A 21,538-nucleotide genomic window follows, 5' to 3' on the forward strand; every position below is an offset into this window, starting at 1 on the left:
GGACGCTGCAGGTAAACAAATCATCCTGGCGCGCCAGCGGATTTCCCTGACGGGCCGTATGCCAAAGGTTGCCGATCCTTGGTTTACCTTAACTAAACTACTTTCTACACACAGTGCCATCTAGTGGCTGAACTGTATAATACAGTTTAGCATTCCATTACATCTCCCCCTTTAAGTTCTACTTTCCTACCATTTACACCAGGGGTCTCAAACACGTGGCCCGTGAGCCGCTGCGGACAGTCATAGCTCTCCTCACCCCCTGCTCTACCCCCCCCCCCCCGAGTGCACTGTGTCTCTGCTCCTCCGCCTACCTCCCAGTGCTTAGGACTTTCCAGCAGGGAGTGGGGACACAGCGCACTTAGGGAAGGAGGCGGAGAAGAGGCGGGGCCAGGGCAGGGATTTGGGGAAGGGGTTGGAATATGGGCAGGGAGGGGGTGGATTTCGGGGAAGGGGTTGGAATGGGGGCGAGGAAGGGGTGGGAAGAGGCGGGGCAGAACCGGGGCCTCATGGAAGGGGTGGAGGTACGTGTCATAAGTACTGGAAATAAGGGTGCTGGGGGTGCTGCTGCACTTCCTGGTATCCATTATATACAGGGTTTACAGTTTGGTTCAATGGCTCTCAGCACCCCCATTATACAATTTTTCCCAGCATCTGTGTATCTGGTGTATATAGAGCCATGTGAAAGAAGGGATGGAGGCAGTTATCTGACAGTCTGACAAATGCCATTATCATCTCATTATCTTGCATCTTAATTCCCATAACATCCTCTTCTCTGGTCTTTACAAATCCAATCTTGCCCAGCTCACATCTATTCAAAATACTGCAGCAAAGATCATTTCCCTAGCTTGTTGCTTTGATCATGCCACTCCACTCTTTGCCTTCCTCCACTGGCTCCCCTTACTCCATCACATCAAAGATGAGATTCTTATTATCAGTTTCAGGGCCCTCCAGGGCCAATTCTACCCTATATATCATCTGTTGCTCACCACTGAGATATTGACTCCCACTTCCGATCATCTCATGACTCCTTTGTCATGATGCCTACAAAAAACTTGGCAATGTTTAGGCAGCTGGTGTGCTGAGATCACTACCTGTTTTACTGGCCAATATTGTTACAATGTTTCCTTGTACTTCCTCATCTTTCTTTTTGTATCCACCTGTTGTCTCTTGTCTTAGAGAAGATCTTTGGGGCATGGATTGTCTTTTTGTATTGTGCACCTAGCACAATGTGGTCTTGGTTCATGACGGGCACTACTGCGATTAATAAATGGTGATTGATGAAACCAAGGGGGCATAGGGTTCACATGCAGCTCATCCAGGGAAGAACCAGATTTACCCAAAACCTTGATGGAAGTAATCTGTCATTTTAAATCTGATGCAATAGCATATGAGGAGCCAGTAGAGGCATTCAAAGAAGAAAGTGACCAAATTGGTTCAACAGGCCCAGAAGATGATTTAGAGGCTCAAAAATCAATGGTTTTCTTTTAAAGAATTGTTTTATTTTTTACTATTTATATTACCATAGCACTAGGAGCCCCACCCAAGGACCAGGACCCCATTGTGCTAGGTGCTGCATAAACAGAACAAAAGACAGTCTCTGCCCCAAAGAGCGTAAGACAAGACACAACAGATAGACAGAGAGCTTGATGGGAGAGTACAATGAGACAATACTGGTTAGCATGATAGGTATGGTCTCAGTACCCTATGTGCTATGGATCTAATTGTTAAGGTTTTTTTGTAGGCATCATGGAAAAATAGTTTTAAGGAGCGTTTTGCAGGAGGATAACGTGTTAGTTTTGTTGAGCTCCTCCCAAGCGTGAATGGAGGGTGCATCATGGAGTGATTAGAGGTGCAAGTCATCAGCTTGATAGTGAATGAAAGACGACAGATTTTTGCTGTGCATGGTTACCTAAGCCTAACATTACTATAGAAAATTCTATCCTGGGTATCTGGCTGGTGAATCTTGCCCATATGCTCAGGGTTTAGCTGATTGCCATATTTGGGGTAGGGAAGGAATTTTCCTCCAGGGCAGATTGGAGAGGCCCTGGAGGTTTTTCGCCTTCCTCTGTAGCATGGGGCATGGTTGACTGGAGGGAGGCTTCTCTGCTCCTTGAAGTTTTGAACCATGATTTGAGGACTTCAATAGCTCAGACATGGGTGAGGTTTTTCATAGGAGCGGGTGGGTGAGATTCTGTGGCCTGCGCTGTGCAGGAGGTCAGACTAGATGATCAGAGTGGTCCCTTCTGACCTTAGTATCTATGAATCTATGTATATTGGCTGTGTATTTGCTGATTAAGGCCTGGTCTACACTAAGAAATTAGGTTAATATAACTAAAGTAAAAGCTTTGTTATCCAGCATGTTGGAGGAATGGGGGGTGCCAGTAAGTTAAAATTCTGGTTAACTAAGAGGGAGGGAGTTTGGGTGCAGGAGGGGTTCAGGGCTGGGGTGCAGGAGGGGTGCGTTGTGCCGGATCCAGGTGGCGCTCACCTCGGTTGGCTCCCTGCAAGCGGCGCCATGTCCCTGCCGCTCCTAGGCGGAGGCGTGGCTAGGTGTGCTGCCTCTGCCCGCAAGCACCGCCCCCGCAGCTCCCGTTGGCCACGGTTCCCGGCCAACGGGAGCTGCAAAGCCAACGCTCGGGGCGGGGGCAGCGTGCAGAGCCGCCTGGCGCCTCTTCATGGAGGAGCAGCAGGCCCATGTCGCCGCGAGCCGGGAACCAGGCGGAGCCAGGCAGGGAGCCTGCCAGCCTCACGCCAACTGGACTACGCCCCGGACTTTCAAGGAAGAGCTGAACTGGCAGTTTATGGAGCTTTCCAGCTGGCAACGCGCCGGATAACACGACGTTTACTGCACAGTGCTCAGGACTGGGGAAAAGCCACCCCCCCCCACCCCGCGATAGTTAAACCCACCTCACCCCCATTGTTGCCAGCCCTAGGGTGACAGGATAATTCTCCTGTTGGGCCAGGAGGCAGATTATCTACGCTCCCTCCTTTTGGCGCAGGTAGTGCCCGCGCTGAGGCGCCGCCGCCATTTAGGTGTAGACAAGCCCCAAGCCGCACGATGGCCGGTGTCCTCCAGTGCCCAGAGGCTGGCGCCATCCCCCCCTCGCTCAGCTGGGCAGCGGTCACTAGTGCGGGAGGCTGCGGCCTGCGGCTGCCGGGAACCTGCGGGCGGGGCCAGCGGCGAGCAAGGCGACACCGAGGCGGGGGCGGGCCGCGGCGCAGCCACCTCGTCGCCCCCGCCCCCTCCGCGGCCAGCCGTGGGGGTGGAGCTCGGGCTTCTGCTCCTCTCCCCTCCGCCGGCTCCCCGCTCCCCGTCCGGGGGCCCGTGGAGAGCAAATCCATGCGCTCGGCCCTCCACTGCGCAGCTGCACTGGGCCCCGCCGGAGCGCGCGAGAAGCAGGCCGGGCCCGGCGGCGTCTCATGGATCCCCGAGCCGGCGGAGGAGGCGAGGGCCGCTAGCTCCCCCCGAGGCAGGCAGCTCCGCGGGGCTCAGGTCTGAGGGGGCGGCGGCGGCGGCGGCGGCTCTAGCGCGGGGCTCGGCGGCTACAGCTCCGCCCCCCGCGGCGGTGGTATGGCCCCTTGGTGGAGCACAAAAGGGTCCCCAGGCTGGCGGTCGGCGCAGCTCCTGTTCCTCGTCTTCTCCTGCTGCGGTAGGTACCCGTGTCCGAGGGGCCCGGGCCGCCCCCTGGGCAGGGGGCGCCCGCCTGCGGAGGGGGGCTTGGCGGATGAAGGCTGCTTTGTCTCCCTTCCCCTTCGTGTGTGTGAGGGGCGGGCATCGGAGCCCCGCTGCTGGGGAGAGGTTCCCCTAGTTCCCTACCTCCGCCCCGGCTTAATTACCCCGACCCGCTCTTCCCCCAAACCCCTTCCCCGGGCCTGATCTCGATTTAACCCTCTCCCCCAGGCCCTCTCTTCAGATCTCTTCTGCCTTATCTCCCTGTTGTTGTTCCAGCCTGTGGCGGTGGACTCTTCCCCAGGGCTCCCCTAAACTCAGCCTGGGACTTGGCCCAGATGCCTCCTTCCCCCTATGCACGCATCTGCAAACTCCAGGGCCGTTGTGTGACTGTAAAAATCACTGAATTAATAAATCCCTGCAAAGTGCTCCAGCCTGGCCAGTTTGAGACAGATGAGGCCTGGTCATTGCTGGACGTGATCCCCTGACTATGTCAGATGATAAAATGATAATGCTAATATTATATGATGAGTTCTTGACCCATCCTCACACAGAGAAAGGCCTTGAAGCAATTCCAGAACTCTGTGCTCTCGTTTTGGTTGAACAAAAACAACAACAACAAAAAAACCCTGTGTAATGATACTGTGTTTATTATATTAACATAAACATCCATATTTCTTTCCTAATCTCAGCCTTGTGTAAAGAAATACTTATTATTTCTATCCCTTGCAGCATTTCTCCTCCTAAAGTAATTCAGAATGATTTACAGACAATAGGCCAAATCCAGCAGTTGTTACTCAGATTTTACTGTGGAAAATTCCTGTGGGCTTCTTTTGGGAGTTCTTCCTGAGGACAGAATTTCATTACTGGGTTCTGGTGGTGTTTGTTTCATTAGGTCCCTCAGTGTGTTAAAGTGCTTCCTAAGGTAAATGATGTCTTATGCTGTAAAGAGCTTACAAACTGCAGCTCTGATTCAGCAAGCTGCTTAGGCACTTGCTAAACCTTAAGTATGTGCTTAAGTATATTGTTAAATTTGAGGCTTCTGGGTTTGTTGTGCTAATTAACAACAGGTGTAAGGCCCTGATCCTGCAAATACTTAGGGTATATCTACATTGCAGCTTGGGAACAAGGCTTCCAGCTGCGTTGAAAAACTCATGCTAGCTTTTCTGGAGGTAGTGCACAGAAAATAGCAATGTGGACATTGAAACTCTGGCAGACACTCAGGCTAGCCATGTGAGTTCAGACCAAGCAGGTTGGGAGGGCTTGAGAGTTTGAGCCACAGTGTCCATTTTTAGCTCGCACGGGGGGAGTGGAGCTAGTGCAATGCTGTGTACCCAGGCTGGGAGGCACAACAGCTGCAGTGTAGACACAACCTTAAGGATTCCTGCTCCTGAGATTTTTGCAGCAGTGTAGCTACACTAATGTAGTTACGGTGCTGACAGCACTGTAACCTGGCAAGGTTGATGCAGTGCACTACTGCAAGTTGGAAATGAGTAAATTGAATGGGTGCAAGTCCCATTTTACGTTAGAGGAGCACATCTATCCTGGAGGTCTGTGTTGATGTAGCTACTGCTATATTAACTGCAGTGGTGCACAAATCTATAGCTTGGACAAGCCCTTACATGTGTTTAAATTTACACATGTGAGTAATCCTATTGAAATCACACATGAGAGTACTTATCTGTGTAGAATGAGGCCTGATCTTGTATCACATTCTTCTGTAAAGACAAAGATAGGGAAAAGGAGTATAACTTTGTAAGTAAATTGGTTAAGGTTTGAAGTATGTGCACCAATATGGCATCAGCACAAATGAAATAAAGCCACAATTGGAAGAAAACTGATCCGTAGTACAGCAGGAAGTGGTAGGGAAGTCTTGGCCCAAGGCACTGGGCATACTATAGAATGTGCTATGACAGGAGTAGCCAACCTGAGCCTGAGAAGGAGCCAGAATTTACCAATGTACATTGCCAAAGAGTCACAGTAATATATCAGCAGCCCACTATCAGCTCCCCCCACCCTGCTCCCAGTGCCTCCAGGCCACCAGCAGCCCTGCAGATCAGCGCCTCCCAGTCAGCTGTTTAGTGGTGTGCAAGAGGCGGGGTGGGGGGAGCGAGAAAGGGCACTGGAGGCTGGAGGAGGGGGCAGGAAGGGGTGGAGTGGGGGCCTGTGGCAGAGCCAGGGATTGAGCTGTGAGCACCCCCCCACCACGTTGGAAAGTTGGCACCTGTAGCTCCAGCCCCGGGGTCGGTGCCTATACTAGGAGCTGCTTATTAATTTCTGAAGAGCCACAGGTTGGCTGCCCCTGTGCTATGAGATCTTTAATTTCCATGCAAAGGAGACATGACTTGGTTTTTTAGGAAACTGTGAATGCCCATCCATGCATTTTGCATGGCACTCAGCCACGATGAGTTAATTTTTTTTAATTGCTCTGTGGCTTTTTGACTGAACCAAACAAAAAGAAAATCCATGTTTTTTTTATAATGGTTCCTGATGTCATTTACAGTATTTGTACAGTATCATAAAACCATACATTTGCAAGAAGATGTCTAACATATCTGTATATTTTCAAAAAACAAAAATCTTCCTTGATCACACTATGCAGCTTTAGTCAAGGTTTTGACAAGGTTTTTATCAAAGACCTACTAGTCAAAGATAAGAGGACAACTGAGTCTGGGGGCTCCACAAATGATTTCCTTGGGCAATGCTTTGCTGAGCAGCTCAACCTCCTCTGTTATGTCTATAGCCCAGGAGAAAAAGGGTGCTGAGACTTCTACCCGGGTGCTGTCTCTAACCTTTCTTGAAGGACTTCTCTATCAGTCATTGTCCAACAGGTGTCTGACTTATTTGCTGACCAGGAAAATAAATTGCTGTAGGAAAAAATATTAAGTGTTCTGAGACTTGAGGTATTTTGTCCTGGACCAGTATTAGTCCAGGTTTTAGAGATATAAAAGAGTGATTTGATTTACAATAACCTTATTGTAAATCAGTTAGTTTTTCTTTTTTAGTTCATCTTGCAGAATTGCCATGAAAACATACCATTCCGGGTACAAATTTTGCTGTCCTACCAGTCTATAATGATGAGAGAGGGAGGAATAATAATTTACTAATCCATTTAAAAACAGTTTCTTGACTCAGGCAAGTGGGTGAGAAGAACTTTGCTAGGTTAATTTAGTTAATTTCTTAAAGAAATGATAATTCATGTAGGTTAATTTGAGAGCCAAAACACGTTCTCCCAACAAGATCATTTAGCGTAACAAATTGCTGTACACTAAATTCAGATTCTTCAGTTACTTTTTAGTAATATTTTTACAATTTACTCGACAAGCATATTTCCATAAACAGTCATTGTTTGTTGGAATTACTTTTAACACAACTATTAAAACCAGTATTTTAGAATGATTTTGTATTCCTTGAAAATAAAATAATAAATTTAATAGTACAAACCCATAAATATACTTTAGAGTCTGTTATCACAAAGGGTCCCAGAATTTGTCTGAATAAAATCTTTCACCATCTTCTGTGCAAAGGGGATAAAGCTAACTTGCTCTTCAAAATTGTGCTTAGGTGCCCTTTGGGACCAGGACCAGGTTAGGTATACTTACAATAGACCCATGCCTGTGGCTCCAACTGCAGGGTCATACTATGAAACCTAAATCCTAGCTTTAATTTAAAAAGTTTGTAGACTGCATGGTTGCAAAATGCTCAAAAATGTGACCTGCAAGTAACTGATTCAGTGATGTCTGCAGACTCGGAGAACCTCCAGTAAATGGAAGAGCAGCAGCCACTAGCACAACATTCTCAAACGCGGCCACAGTGGCCGTATGCAGCCACCAGGGGCTTTTCATGCGGCTATGACTGCCTCCTGGGTGGTGATGGGGGGGGGGGGGGGGGGGAGGCAAAGCATCAGCCCTTTGTACTCCTCCTTGTTGCTCCTGGATGCGCCGCTCTTCACTGCCTCTGGAGAGAGGTGGGGTGCAATGCTGCAGGAGCAAGGTGAGTTCTTGACCCACGCTGGCGGGAGCGGGTTTGGGTGGCAGGCTCCAACAGCAGGACTTCAGGAACCTGGCTGTGCGGCCCTGGGCTCCAATCACGGGGCAGTGGGTACTGACTCCTCCCCCCCACCCCCGGCTCTGGCCATGCAGCCCTGGCCTCCAGCTGCAGGGCTTCAGCTTTTGGCCCCTGGTTCCAGCTGTGGGGCAGCCGGCGCTGGCCCCTAGTTTCAGTCCCAGGCTCTGGCCACACAGTGGCAGCCGCTGGCCACAGGCACTGACCCCAGTCCCAGTTGACAGCAGTGGGCTCCAAGCACAGGGCTTTGGGCGCCAAAGTGAGCTACACTGAAGTGCACTAGTATGAGGCCTGCCTTTCTGCTTGAGATGATCTCGCTTGAAATGTAGACTTTTCTCTTTTTACAATATGAATACATCCTAAAATAAATGATTGGGAATTGAAGTCTGGCACATCAGAATAATCAGTAAAAACCTGCTGCTTTGAAAAATCCACACTTCTGAGCTGTGTAGTTAAGTTATCCCTGTGTAGAGACCGCTAGCTCTTGCCTCTGAGGAAGATGGATTACCTACCCTGATGGGAGAATCCCTCCTGTAGGCATAGGTAATATCTATGCTGAAGCACTACAGCCGCATCGTTGTGCTGCTGTAGCATTTTAAGTGTAGACAAGCCCTTAGTACTGCCATAGGGAGCCTCAGGCTCCCATGATTTCTTTTGAGACACTGAAGCTTGGGTGGAAGTTGTAAATAATCAAAGTTTTCCATAATCAGAGTTATAATAAAATGCATACAAATTATCCTTTATATAACAAAAGTCAGTGTTATCAAACAGTAGTTCTGACTACCTTTCCCCCCTTCGGTAGAGTTAAAGCAAGTTGTCTTCAAACGTACAATAACCTCAGAGGCTTAATTTACAAGATGTGGCAGTATTATGAACACCAAGGATGGGTGGTCTACTTCCCATACAAATCAGCACATTTAGTTTTCCACTTATCCTTCTTTGTATATGTGCTGCAGGAGTTTAGGGAAGAAACTACTGTAGCATGCTTGCCTTAAACTAAATGAAAATAGCTTTGATAGGTTATATACCACTATAATCTCAAATTGTTTCCAACAGAATAGTTATTTACCACTAGTTTGGAAACGTAACATTTAAAATCTTATATTGACATGGTAAAGTAAGGCAGGCTAAATCTGAATGTCTGCAAGGGGTGTTTCGGAGCATATCAATTGGGAAAAGGATATGTAAAATAATCATTTCACATCTTTGAATTGCAGCACTGTGCAGCTGAATGCCATATCCAGGGGCTGAATTGTATCCTGGGTTTAATTAGTGAAGGCATCTCTGTTGTGGAGACCACATCTTTCCATTTCCCTAACATGCTTCATGTCAGAAGGTACTGAAAGAGCAACCAATTTCATGGCCAAGATTTAATTAATAGCCCTGGGCAGGGCAGTTCACAAAGGCTGCAAAAGCTGTGGTGACAGAGGATCCCAAGTTGGAAAGGGCCTTCACAAGAAGGCACAGTCATGCCTTCTGTGTTGGGGAGGGAGAGGCAAGGGAATAAGTTCTCTTTAATAGGGAAGAGAAGGAACAATATGGCCCCGACTCTTGGTTTTCTTTTCTGTTTTTAATCTTTTAATTTTTTTTTAAATGGAGGGTGGAGAGAGAAGAAAGTAAGGGATCCACTTCTATTTTCACTGGGAGGGAGTGAGGATCAAGTCAGCATTTGAGTCCTTGCTTCTTTAAGAGTAGGAAAGGAAAGTAAGGAACAGAAGCACTTGATTCAGAAGAAGGATGCTAAGCCACTTGTGCATACCCAAGTGCAATTATGATTAGTCCTCAGGCAATGAGGTATCATGTAAATTTTGAATCCTGTTTGTCCTGATTGAGTGAATGAGCAAGCTGTTACTTGTGAATAGTCAGGTGATCCAATCCCCAGACTTTTACAGGGCGTGTTGGAGCTGCTCAGGGGCCTCTATATGCTTGTTGAGACATGAGTGCAGAAAAAATGATGGGGTCAGGCCCTTTCTAGCTGCCTTACCTGTTGAGTATATCCCCTCCCCTGGGGACCCAGCTAATTAGGCCTGAATGTTGCTGCTGTGTTGGCTGAAGTTGTTTCAGTGTCCCTTAGCTGTTACCTGATTGCTGTAGTATGCATGCTACTTAACTCCAGGCCCTGTCTCTTCTTTCCCCTGCTGTCACTCCTATGTGTGCACTCCCTCTCACAGTTATAATTAAAAGCATGAGTTGGGTAGCTTGATTACATAGGTGAGGACCAACTGAATAGGTTTGCTGGTAACCCTCTGTTGTTGAACTCTTTGTCCCTTGTGTTGGGAACTTAAAAAGCTGGTGGTTCTGGAACTTGGCGGCTAACAATTTGGAGCTTGGGGACTCAACTAAATCAGCTATAAAATGCAGTAGCATTTGAGAACCATGAACAGCCTCAGTAACTACAGAGGAAGTAAAATTATTAGTCTTAGGTCCTGCTTGGTTCTAAACTCTAGTCTAAATCTACACAAAGGCTATTCCTTGACAACTTCTTATGGTATTGCTTAACATTCTTTAGACAAAAAAAAAGTAAATTTAAATGTGCAGTATGGTTAGCAATAAACTACTAAACATATCTAAAATTTGAAACAAACTTCCACAGTTCCAACGTCTTGTGTGCATTATTTAAATTACATGATCCTTTCAAACAATAATTTTTTTCAAGGATTATAACTTGATTTGGGAAGAAAGTGTTTTGGAATAGCTTTAGAATCTATAAGATGCTGAATTCTTGCCTTCATGTAAAGGCCATGTTTGTAGATCAGAGGTCCTCAAACTATGGGGCACACCCCCCTAGGGGGGCATGGAGAAATGTTATGGGGGGTGTGGTGGGATCTGGGCTAGCCCCGACAAAGGGTGTTGGGGAGGGAGCACCGCCCAGCCCAGCTCCACTTCCACCACTTCTCTGCCTCAGCTGCGGCCCAGCTTCAGCCCCAGTCATGGCTCTGTTCCCGGCCCTGCCCCCAGCCTCAGCCCGTGGCCGTGGCTCCATTGCTGGTCCCAGACCTGCCCTCAGCTGCAGCCCCAGCCTCTCCCCACTGTCCATGCCCCCCCGCCCAAGCAGTGGCCCTGCTCCCAGCCCTGGCTTGGGGGGAGAAGGGCGGGGAGGGGTGCAGATAGGGATAAGGAGGGCGCAATCCTAAAAAGTTTGGGGACCACTAATGTAGATAAATGTAACAAAATTACTTGCGCGTATGCACATATGAAGCATTAAGTATATAAATTCCAACACCAGCAAGTTGTTCAGCGCTTCCTTAAAAAGGTCTGATGGTGAAATCTTGGAAATTTAGGGACATGTTTTAGAAATGCTTGAGGTTAACAACATTTATTTGAGGATGGTGATCAATCTTTTGCAGTTTCAAACTACCATTGTTTTGATCTTGTTCTACATTTTTGTCATCTAGAAATCTGCTGTTAATAACCTGTTTAAAATGTATACTGTAATTATAGAATTTTAAGCAATCCATTCTTTTGTACAAGGTAATGCAATTTAAAGAATTAAATAGAAATTAGAGGATCCAGTAAATCTACTTGAAATTAGCTTATCAGGAGCTCCACTGTAGGAGTGGTGGTATTTTTATGGTGACGTTCCATAGAGGCATTGTGAACAAATTGTGAATTTTGTTAGCAAAGAGGCTCTTAATTTGAGTAGAACATATTTTTATTACATTTTTTCTTTCTGTAAAACATAGTGTATTGAAGCCTAACTCAATAATTTTCACCCTCATAGGTGTATTCCTTCAACTGGAAATCTTCACCCATTTTTTTTTTTCTCCCCTCATCTGAGCAGAAAGGAAATTTCTGAGCTTGATTTCATCTTCTGTGACAGCATAGAGTACTCAATGACTACACTATCTTATTTTAAGGCATGTGTCAGCCTTTTAAATAATTATATAAAGTGCTACATTTTGGCGCAACAGTATTCCTTGTCTGCTAGGATTAATGTTTTTGTGAAGAACAAGCTGAGAACTTCCATGTTATCAGAAAACTTTGTGGATTGGGAGCCCAATCCAATGTCCATTAAAGTCAATGAAAAGACTCCCATTGACTTAATTGGGCATTGGATGCTAAACCAGGCCTGATTCAAACTCCTACTTGTCAATTGAAATTGATAAAGTTAGGGAATATCTGTGTTGGGTATTTCTAATATGAACATCTCTTTGGTATGCAAGTGCTAGTATATAATCTATTTTGCTTAAAATTAATTATCGGCAATAATAAATAGGGGTGGATCTTTCAACAGCCCACACAGCCTTGGCCTAGCTCTGCCTTGTTGTAGTCAATGGAAGTTTTTTTTTTTACTGTTGATATCAGTTGGCCTGAAGTTAGATCAACAATGACCGCTTTTGAAAAAAATCTCTCTCCTGAGGTCTCATTGCGGAGAAACTAAATGAATTCTTTGCATCGGTCTTCACGGCTCTGGATGTGATGGAGATTCCCAAACCTGAACCATTCTTTTTAAGTGACAGATATGAGGAATTGTCCCAGTTTGAGGTATCATTAAAGGAGGTTTTGGAACAAATTGATAAATTAAACAGCAGTAAGTCACCAGGACCAGATGGTATTCACCCAAGAGTTCTGAAGGAACTCAAATGTGAAATTGCAGAATTACTAACTGTAGTCTGTAACCTATCATTTAAATCAGCTTCTGTACCAGATGACTGGAGGATAGCTAATGTGACGCCAATTTTTAAAAAGGGCTCCAGAGGTCATCCCGGCAATTACAGGCCTTTAAGCTTGACTTCAGTACCTGGCAAATTAGTTGAAACTATAATAAAGAACAATATTGTCAGACATATAGATGAACATAATTTGTTGAAGAGTCAACATGGTTTTAGTAAAGGGAAATCATGCCTCACCAATCTACTAGAATTCTTTGAGAGGGTCAACAAGCATGTGGACCAAGGGGATCTAGTTGATATAGTGTACTTAGATTTTCAGAAAGCCTTTGACAAGGTCCCTCACCAAAGGTTCATGTGCAGAGTAAGCTGCCATGGGATAAGAGGGAAGGTGCTCTCATGGATTGGTAACTGGTTAAAAGATAGGAAACAAAGGGTAGGAATAAATGGTCAGTTTTCAAAATGGAGAGAGGTCAATAGTGGTGTCCCTGAGGGGTCTGTACTAGGACCAGTCCTATTCAACATATTCATAAATGATCTGGAAAAAGGGGTAAACAGTGAGGTGGCAAAATTTGCAGATGATACAAAATTACTAAAGATAGTTAAGACCCAGGCCTGCTTCGAAGAGCTACAAAAGGATCTCTCAAAATTGGGTGACCGGGCAACAAAATGGCAGATGAAATTTAATGTTGATAAATGAAAAGTAATGCACATTTGAAAGCATGATCCCAACTATACATATAAAATGATGGGGTCTAAATTAGCTGTTACCACTCAAGAAAGAGATCTTGGAGTCATTGTGGATAGTTCTCGGAAAACATAGGTTCAATGTGAAGCAGCAGTTAAAAAAGCGAACAGAATGCTGGGAATAAATAAGAAAGGGATAGGTAAAAGGACAGAAAATATATTGTTGCCTGTTTAAGTCCATGGTATGTCCACATATTGAATACTGTGTGCAGATGTGGTCGGATGAGATGAGACAGCTAAGGGAAGATATGATTGAGGTCAATAAAATCATGACTGGTGCAGAGAAAGTAGATAAGGAAATGTTGTTTACTATGTCTCATAACACAAGAACTAGGGGTCACCAAATGAAATTAATAGGCAGCAGGTTTAAAACAAATAAAAGGAAGTATTTTTTCACACAACGCACAGTCAACCTGTGGAACTCCTTTCCAGAGGATGTTGTGAAAGCCAAGACCATAACAGGGTTAAAAAAAGAACTAGATAAATTCATGAATAGGTCTATCGATGGCTATTAGCCAGGGTGGGCAGGAGTGGTGTCCTTAGCTTCCGTTTGCCAGATGATTAACTGTTCTGTTCATTCTCTCTGGGTCACCTGGCACTGGCCATTGTCGGAAGACAGGGTACTGGGCTAGATGGACCCTTGGTCTGACCCAAGAATAGCAAATATGGCAGGCAACCAGCTTGGCTTAACAGTGAAATCTTCAGTGAGCTTAAACTCAAAAAAGAAGCTTACAAGAAGTGGAAATTTGGACAGATGACTTGGGAGGAGTATAAAAATATTGTTAGAGCATGCAGGGGTGTAATCAGGAAGGCCAAGGCACTATTGGAATTGCAGCTAGCAAGGGACGTGAAGGGTAACAAGAAGGGTTTCTATAGGTATGTTAGCAACAAGAAGGTGGTCAGGGAAAGTGTGGTACCCTTACTGAATGGGGGAAGCAACATAGTGACAGATGATGTGGAAAAAGCTAAAGTACTCAATGCTTTTTTTGCCTTGGTCTTCACAGACGAGGTCAGCTTCCAGACTGCTGCACTGGGCAACACAGTATGGGGAAGAGGTGAGCAGCCCTCAGTGGTGAAAGAACAGGTTAAGGACTATTTAGAAAAGCTGGACATGCACAAAGTCTATGGGTCCAGATCTAATTTATCCAAAGGCGCTGAGGGAGTTGGGTGATCTGATTGCAGAGCCATTGGCCATTATCTCTGAAAATTCGTGGTGATCGGGGGAGGTCCCAGATGATTGGAAATATTAGTGCCCATATTTTAAGAAGGGAAGAAAGAGAACTCGGGGAACTACAGACCGGTTAGCTTCACTTCAGTCATCAGCAAAATCATGGAGCAGGTCTTCAAGGAATTCATTTTGAAGCACTTGGAGGAGAGGAAGGTGATCAGGAACAATCAACATGGATTCACCAAGGGCAAGTCATGCCTGACCAACCTGATTGCCTTCTATGATGAGATAATTTGCTCTGTGGCTATGGGGAAAGCAGGGGACATGATATACTTTGACTTTAGCAAAGCTTTTGATACAATCTCCCACAGTATTCTTGCCAGCAAGTTAAAGTAGTATGGATTGGATGAATGGACTATAAGGTGAATAGAAAACTGGCTAGATTGTCGGGCTCAATGGGTAGTGATCAACAGCTCGATGTCTAGTTGGCAGCTGGTATCAAGCGGAGTGCCCAAGGGGTCAGTCCTGGGACTGGTTTTGTTCAACATCTTTATTAATGATCTGGATGATAGGATGATTTTCATCTTCATCAAGTTCACAGATGATACTAAGCTGGGGGAGAGAGAGAGAGACGCTGGAGTGTAGGGATAGGGTCCAGAGTGACCTAGACAAATTGAAGGATTGGGCCAAAAGAAATCTGATGAGGTTTGACAAGGACAAGTGCAGAGTCCTGCACTTAGGACAGAAGAAGCCCATGCACTGCTACAGGCTGGGGACCGACTGGCTAAGCAGTAGTTCTGCAGAAAAGGATCTGGGATGAGAAGCTGAATGAGTTAGCAGCGTGCCCTTGTTGCCAAGAAGGCCAACAGCATATTAGGCTGTATTAGTAGGAGCATTGCCAGCAGATCGAGGGAAGTGATTATTCCCCCTCTGTTCGGCCCTGGTGAAGCCACAGCTGGAGTACTGTGTCTAGTTTTGGTCCCCCCACTACAGAAAGGATGTGGACAAATTGGAGAGAGTCCAGCGGAGGGCAACAAAAATGATTGGGGGTTGCGGCATATGACTTATGAGAGAGGCTGAGGGAACTGGGCTTCTTTAGTCTGCAGAAGAGAAGATGAAGAGGGATTTGATAGCAGCCTTCAACTACCTGAAGGGGGGTTCCTGAGAGGTTGGAGCTTGGCTGTTCTCAGTGGTGGCAGATGACAGAATAAGAAGCAATGGTCTCAAGTTACAGTGTGGGAGGTCTAGGTTGGATATTGGGAAACAGTATTTCACTAGGAAGGTGGTAAAGTAATGGAATGGGTTTCCTAGGAGGTGGTGCAATCTCTGTCCTTAGAAGTTTTTAAGGCCCATCTTGACAAAGCCCTGTTGGGATGATTTAGTTGGGGCTGGTCCTTCTTTGAGGACTACATGACTTCCTGAGGTCTCTTCCAACCCTAATATTCTATGATTTTATGACCCAGTAGGGCCATTCTTATGTTCTAGTAAAATCAGTATGTCTGATTCTGAAGCACTTTCATCATAAGTGAAGAAACTAATTTTAGATATTACATATGGTATACACATTTATATGCTTTAATTATTTGGTCATCAATTCAAATTAGTTTAAATAAAAAAAACACCTTGGTTTGTGGACTTCAGTTGGTGGTTAATGAAAGTTTTGACCACTCCCCAAAGTAGATCTTAAAAAAAAGAATTTGCCATATTGTATTGCAAACAACACATAGTGTTGTTGGTCATTCATCTTTCTAGTTGAGAATGAAAGGTTGGCCCTACTAAACAGCTCTGAATGATTCAGTTTCTTAGGAGAAAAAAGCCAACAAAAACAAATACCATGGTTTTATTTTTATCTGGCAGCATTTATAACAATTACCATTTGGGGACTGATCTAGGTGAATTCTTCAAGAATGAACATACAGGTTGCATGAGGGATCATCTTGGCTGGAGCTGCCCCAACACGCATGGTGATGACTGAATCCATAATACAGGTTATTTAATAGTGGACATACTATTCTCAATATATCCCAACATATCAGAGGATCAGTTTTTTTAATGCTGAACCGGATAGCAATTTGAGTATAAATGTCATAAAATATAGTATTACTATAGCTATCTCTGTGGCAAATACTTCAGTGTGAATAGGGCCTGCCCTTTACATTCAAAAATCTATGTATCTACTTGTTAGTTTTATTCAGTAACATTTAAATCCTGTAAATAAGGGAGGAGGAATTTTTTTAATGGAAAAGTAGGTACCATAAAATATTTTGAACTCCCTCTTAATACTTCTCTATAGATCTCTTAGTGCTGTCATCCTCTTCTTTAAGAGCAACCACAGCAGGCAATTAGTGTTTTTAAACTATGGTTCATTACTATTGATTATAAGCAAAGTTGCCAATATGGAATTGTGCACTGATGAAAATAGATTACATCCCTTACAAGTGTAACAGTACTTTTCATGCAAATTGACAACAAACGTACCCTAAAGAATACAACTGCTTCTCAATATATATATTTTTAGTTATGTTCACTGTATTTAAAATTTTAGAACGTGTAACATCGATTATTTGATAAAGATGCTGTCTGAATATTGAGAGTTTCACAACAAATTACCTTGTTTTTGTTTTTTTTAAAACTACCTTTGTACTTACTTTTAGGATTTCTTGCAAAAGAGCTTTCATTCATAAACCAGAGATTTTAGGTGCTGAGCTTCTTCAAAATGATTTTACACTGAAAGAAGTCAACCTAATTAGCTTCAAAATTCACTGTGTTTCACAAATATAATCTGCTAATAGAAATACTCCCAAAAGTTGGGGATTTGTATGTAACATGCAGTTTTGTATAGTAACTCTATACTTCTGTATTTTGTAAGTTCTCAGCGTGTCAGTTCAGGGTAGCTACACCTGTATTTCCCCTCAGTGGACTAGCAGGGTCATGCACTCTCAGGCTTCCAGCTTCCTAGTTGTTGCCTTTCTTGGGTGGAGACACGAGTGTCTCTCCCTTCTGACTGGAACATTTCCAGGCTGTATAGTTCCCCGCCTTCTCTATGTATTTCCCAGTAAAGACATTTTCCTTAAAAAGACCTGTTTGCTTTCCCTTCAGAGACTGATAAAAGTATCGCTACTAATAATAGGGCTGTCAAGTGATTAAAAAAAATTATTGCACGGTTAATCACACTGTTAAAAGTAATAGAATTCCATTTATTTAATTATTTTTGATGTTTTCTACACCTTCAAATATATTGATTTTGGTTACCACACAAAATACGAAGTGTACAGTGCTCACTTTAGATTTATTTTTGATTACAAATATTTGCACTTTAAAAAACAAAAGAAATAAATTGAAAAATACTATCTAATACAAGTACTGTAGTGCAGTCTCTTTATCATAAAAGTTGAACTTACAAATGTAGAATTACGTAAAAAAATGAAACAAACAAAAAATCTGCACTCAAAAGCAAAACAATGTAAAACTTTAGAGCCTGCAAGTCCACTCAGTCCTACTTCTTGTTCAGCCAATTGCTCAGACAAACAAGTTTGTTTACATTTGCAGGAGATAATGGTGTCAGCTTCTTATTTATAATGTCGTCTGAAAGTGAGAACAGGTGTTCGCATGGCATGTTGTAGCTGGCGTTGCAAGATATTTATGTGCAAGATGCACTAAAGATTCATATGTCTCATCATGCTTCGACCACCATTCTAGAGGGCGTGTGTCCATGCTGATGATGGATTCTGCTCGATAACAATCCAAAGCAGCGCAGACTGATGCATGTTAATTTTCATCATCTGAGTCAGATGCCAACAGCAGAAGATTGATTTTTCTTTTTTTGGTGGTTTCGAGTCTGTAGTTTTGCATTGGAGTGTTTCTATTTTAAGACTTCTGAAAGCATGCTTCACACCTCTTTACTCTCAGATTTTGGAAGGCACTTCAGATTCTTAAACCTTGGGTCGAGTGCTGTAGCTATGCTTAGAAATCCTCACACTGGTATCTTCTTTGCGTTTTGTCAAATCTGAAGTGAAAGTGTTCTTAAAATGAACAACATGTGCTGGGTCATCTGAGACTGCTATAACATGAGATATATAGCAGAAAGCAAGTAAAACAGAGCAGGATTCAGACAATTCTTCATGAAGGAATTCAGTCACAAATTTAATTAATGCATTATTTTTTTAATGAGCGTCGTCAGCATGTCCTCTGGAATGGTGGCTGAAGCACGGAGGCACATACAAATGTTTAGCATATTTGGCATGTAAATACCTTGTAATGCCAGCTACAGAAGTGCTATGCAAATGCCTGTTCTCACTTTTGGGTTACATTGAAAATAAGAAGCAGGCAGGATTATCTCCTGCAAATGTAAACAAACTTGTTTGTCTTAGCAATTGGTTGCACAAGAAGTAGGACTGAGTGGACTTTTTGTTTTTTTGAGTGCAATTATATAACAAAAAAAAATCTACTTTTTTAACATGCACTTTCACAATAGAGATTGCACTACAGTACTCATATGAGGTGAATTGAAAAATACTATTTCTTTTATCACTTTTACAGTGCAAATATTTGTAATCAAATAAATATAAAGTGAGCATTGTACACTTTGTATTCTGTCTTGTAATTGAAATCAATATATTTGAAAATGTTGAAACGTTAAAGAATATTTAAATTTAAATTGATATTCTATTTAACAGTGCGATTAAAACTGCGATTAATCACAATTTTTTTGAGTTAATGAGTGATTTTTTGCGTGAGTTAACTGTGATTAATCGACAACCCTAAATACGTTACCACACTTTTTTCCCAGTAAGGTTAAAAAAAATTAGCGAAAACATACTCAAACAATAAAAGAACCTACATGCATGCTAACAAACTTACCAGAGTTCATCCTAGCTCTAACATGGATACTAGCAGGCTAAATCCTTCATATATCCCTCCCTTCCCCCCAGTTTAGGGGAGTCCTTGTGGCTTACAAGTTTCACAGCTTCAGCTTTGATCAAGCACAAAGTCTTATGAGGCTTCAGAAGCAAGTCCTTTCAGTCCTTCCTGTAAGGATTTGGGTCTCTGGGGACCATGGGGTCTATCCAATTGCTGGATCAGGAAGAAGGCCCTGAGGCAGCCTAAACTCGGGCTTTTTATCCAAAAAGCTTTTCTTTGCTGATCTCTGGAGAATCTAGTTTGAACTAGTTTATGAATATCTCTACAGGCAGATTTCAAAGGCTGATAATCGAGGAAGTTCACTAGCATTCCTCCTCCCTACTGTAGAAGGCACATTTGCCTTCTGACAAAAAGAAATACTACACTACCCCAGGAGAGTGGACGAAAGCCTGAGTCTGACTGGGCAGTGGGGCCCAAGCCCCACCACTCTGGGCAGGGGCCAAGCCCAAGGGCTTCAGCCCCAGGTTGGGGGCCTGTAACCTGAGCCCCGCCACTCAAGGCTGAAGCCGTTGGGCTTTGGCCTGGAGCCCCACCAAGTCTAACACCAGCCCTCGTGACCTCATTAAAACAAGGTCGCGACTCACTTTGGTGTCCCGACCTACAGTTTGAGAACCGCTGGCAGACAGGAAACTCAGTACAAGCTGAGGAACCAGCATCAAGCTGTTTCTGCCTCTGGATCCCTGGGGTCTGGGCTAGGCTCGGGCACCGGCTGGGCTCTGGTGGGGAGCGGGTGAGAGTGTATGGGTTGCGGGGGGGGGGACAGTTGGGCTCTGGGGAGAGGGGGGTGTGGGTTTCTGGACCCCTGCTGGGCTCTGGCAGGAGGGGGCAGGGAAACAGGAACTGATTTGTCGTAGGGGTTTCCTTAACTCTCTACTTCTGGAGGAATTTTTGTGTGTCTATTGTTACAGACATAGTTGCTGATAGGTATTTTGAAATAAATTAACAAAATAATTGAAAATAGTGATTGTATAGTGTCGTTTTGGCAAATAAAATGTGCAGAATTTTGCAGAATTTTAAAAATATAGTGCACAATTTTTAATTTTTTGGCGCAGAATTCCCCCAAGAGTAATAGGTATTAATTCTAATTCAGTAAGGTTTTACTTAGTTCAGTAAACTTAATTGCATAAAACTTGTGTAGGATTTTACAGGATAGTGTCTGTTAGTCACACTGAGTATTAAGAAATACACAAATATTAATGAAATCTCTGACCACTCTGGTAAAGTAGTATTTCCAGTTAATGGATAGGAAACTGAGGTAAGGAGAAATTAAGTGGCTTCTCCAAAGTCACACAGGAATGTGGAACCAGAAATAGAGCAGATCTCCTAATTCCCAGTCTTAAACTATCCTTTTGTATACGTGTACATACTGTGAGAGAACCTGACAGGGAGTGCTGAGCACATGCAAGATATGCATGTGGTGTCTGACAAACACCTTGAAGAATGTGCATCTATAAAATGTGTGGGGAAGCGGAGGAATGGTGGTGTGGGGAAAGACAATATTCTAAAACATTTAAACAGTAAGGGAAGATAGGCCTCCCTTTCACCCCATGAAATAAAATTTTTTCTCATTGGAACTGAACACATAGTTATCCAGAGGGAAAGCCAAAAGGTTGAAATTCTCCTGTATTTCAAATCCACCCCTACCCCTTTCAACTTTATATCATATGTAAGAAGTAGCTCTTCAATTCTGTGCCCCCCCTTCCCCCCCCCCCCCGCCTCCCACACACCTAAATTCCCAGTCAGCTACCCTACCTCTACTCCTTCTTACCGGGAATGGCTGTAATTGGAAGACAGAAGCCATTGTTTTCTTTCTAAAAAGAAGCACCTGCTGCAAGTTGCTTGATGTGAGCCCATTGTTGAGAACTGCTGCAACTACTGAAATCTGCCTATTAGAATAAATCCTTATCTGGTGGGAACAGAGATGGCTTGGAGGGTCTTGCTGAAATTCTGACATCGTCCAGTTGTCTACTGATTGTCAAACATTAGCAGCAGCTTCACCTTTTTACATGCACCTCCTATACATACCTTCCTTCTCTGTCAGCTGGTAGAAGCAGTATCTCAGAGTTGCATAGTTTTCCTAATATCTCTTTGCATCCTCTCACTTAAACTTCGATTGACTTTTGCAAAGTTTACCTGTTTAATATGTAGAAGTTGCTGTAGAGTCCCAGTGTTTGCATTCATTTTGAGGTCGTTACATAGTGCTTGTTAGGCTGACTTTCAGAGATGCTTAGCCTCTCCAGTTGACTTTCTTGGAAGCTGTGGGTGCTCAGCATTTCCAGAAACCAGTCCATAAGCCTCATGTTCCATCTGAGACAGAAATGTGCTGCTGTTCTGATCACACAAATAATAGGATGCGTG

The 21,538-nt window shown here is 44.1% G+C and overlaps 1 protein-coding gene across 2 annotated transcripts in view; it reads left to right on the plus strand.

Moving 5' to 3' along the window:
• Nucleotides 1-3,250: 3,250 nt before the first annotated feature.
• LRP12 (LDL receptor related protein 12) overlaps nt 3,251-21,538 on the plus strand; it is a 115,294-nt gene continuing 97,006 nt past the window's right edge. Inside the window, exon 1 of one of the 2 annotated variants that reach the window (XM_038392364.2) lies at nt 3,251-3,650. In XM_038392364.2, coding sequence (XP_038248292.1) covers nt 3,572-3,650 — 79 coding nt within the window. In that variant the 5' untranslated portion in view covers nt 3,251-3,571. The remainder of the gene's footprint in view (nt 3,651-21,538) is intronic. The other variant, XM_038392365.2, reaches the window with a different exon arrangement.

Source organism: Dermochelys coriacea, chromosome 2, assembly GCF_009764565.3.
Source record: "Dermochelys coriacea isolate rDerCor1 chromosome 2, rDerCor1.pri.v4, whole genome shotgun sequence".
Lineage (NCBI taxonomy): Eukaryota > Metazoa > Chordata > Testudines > Dermochelyidae > Dermochelys > Dermochelys coriacea.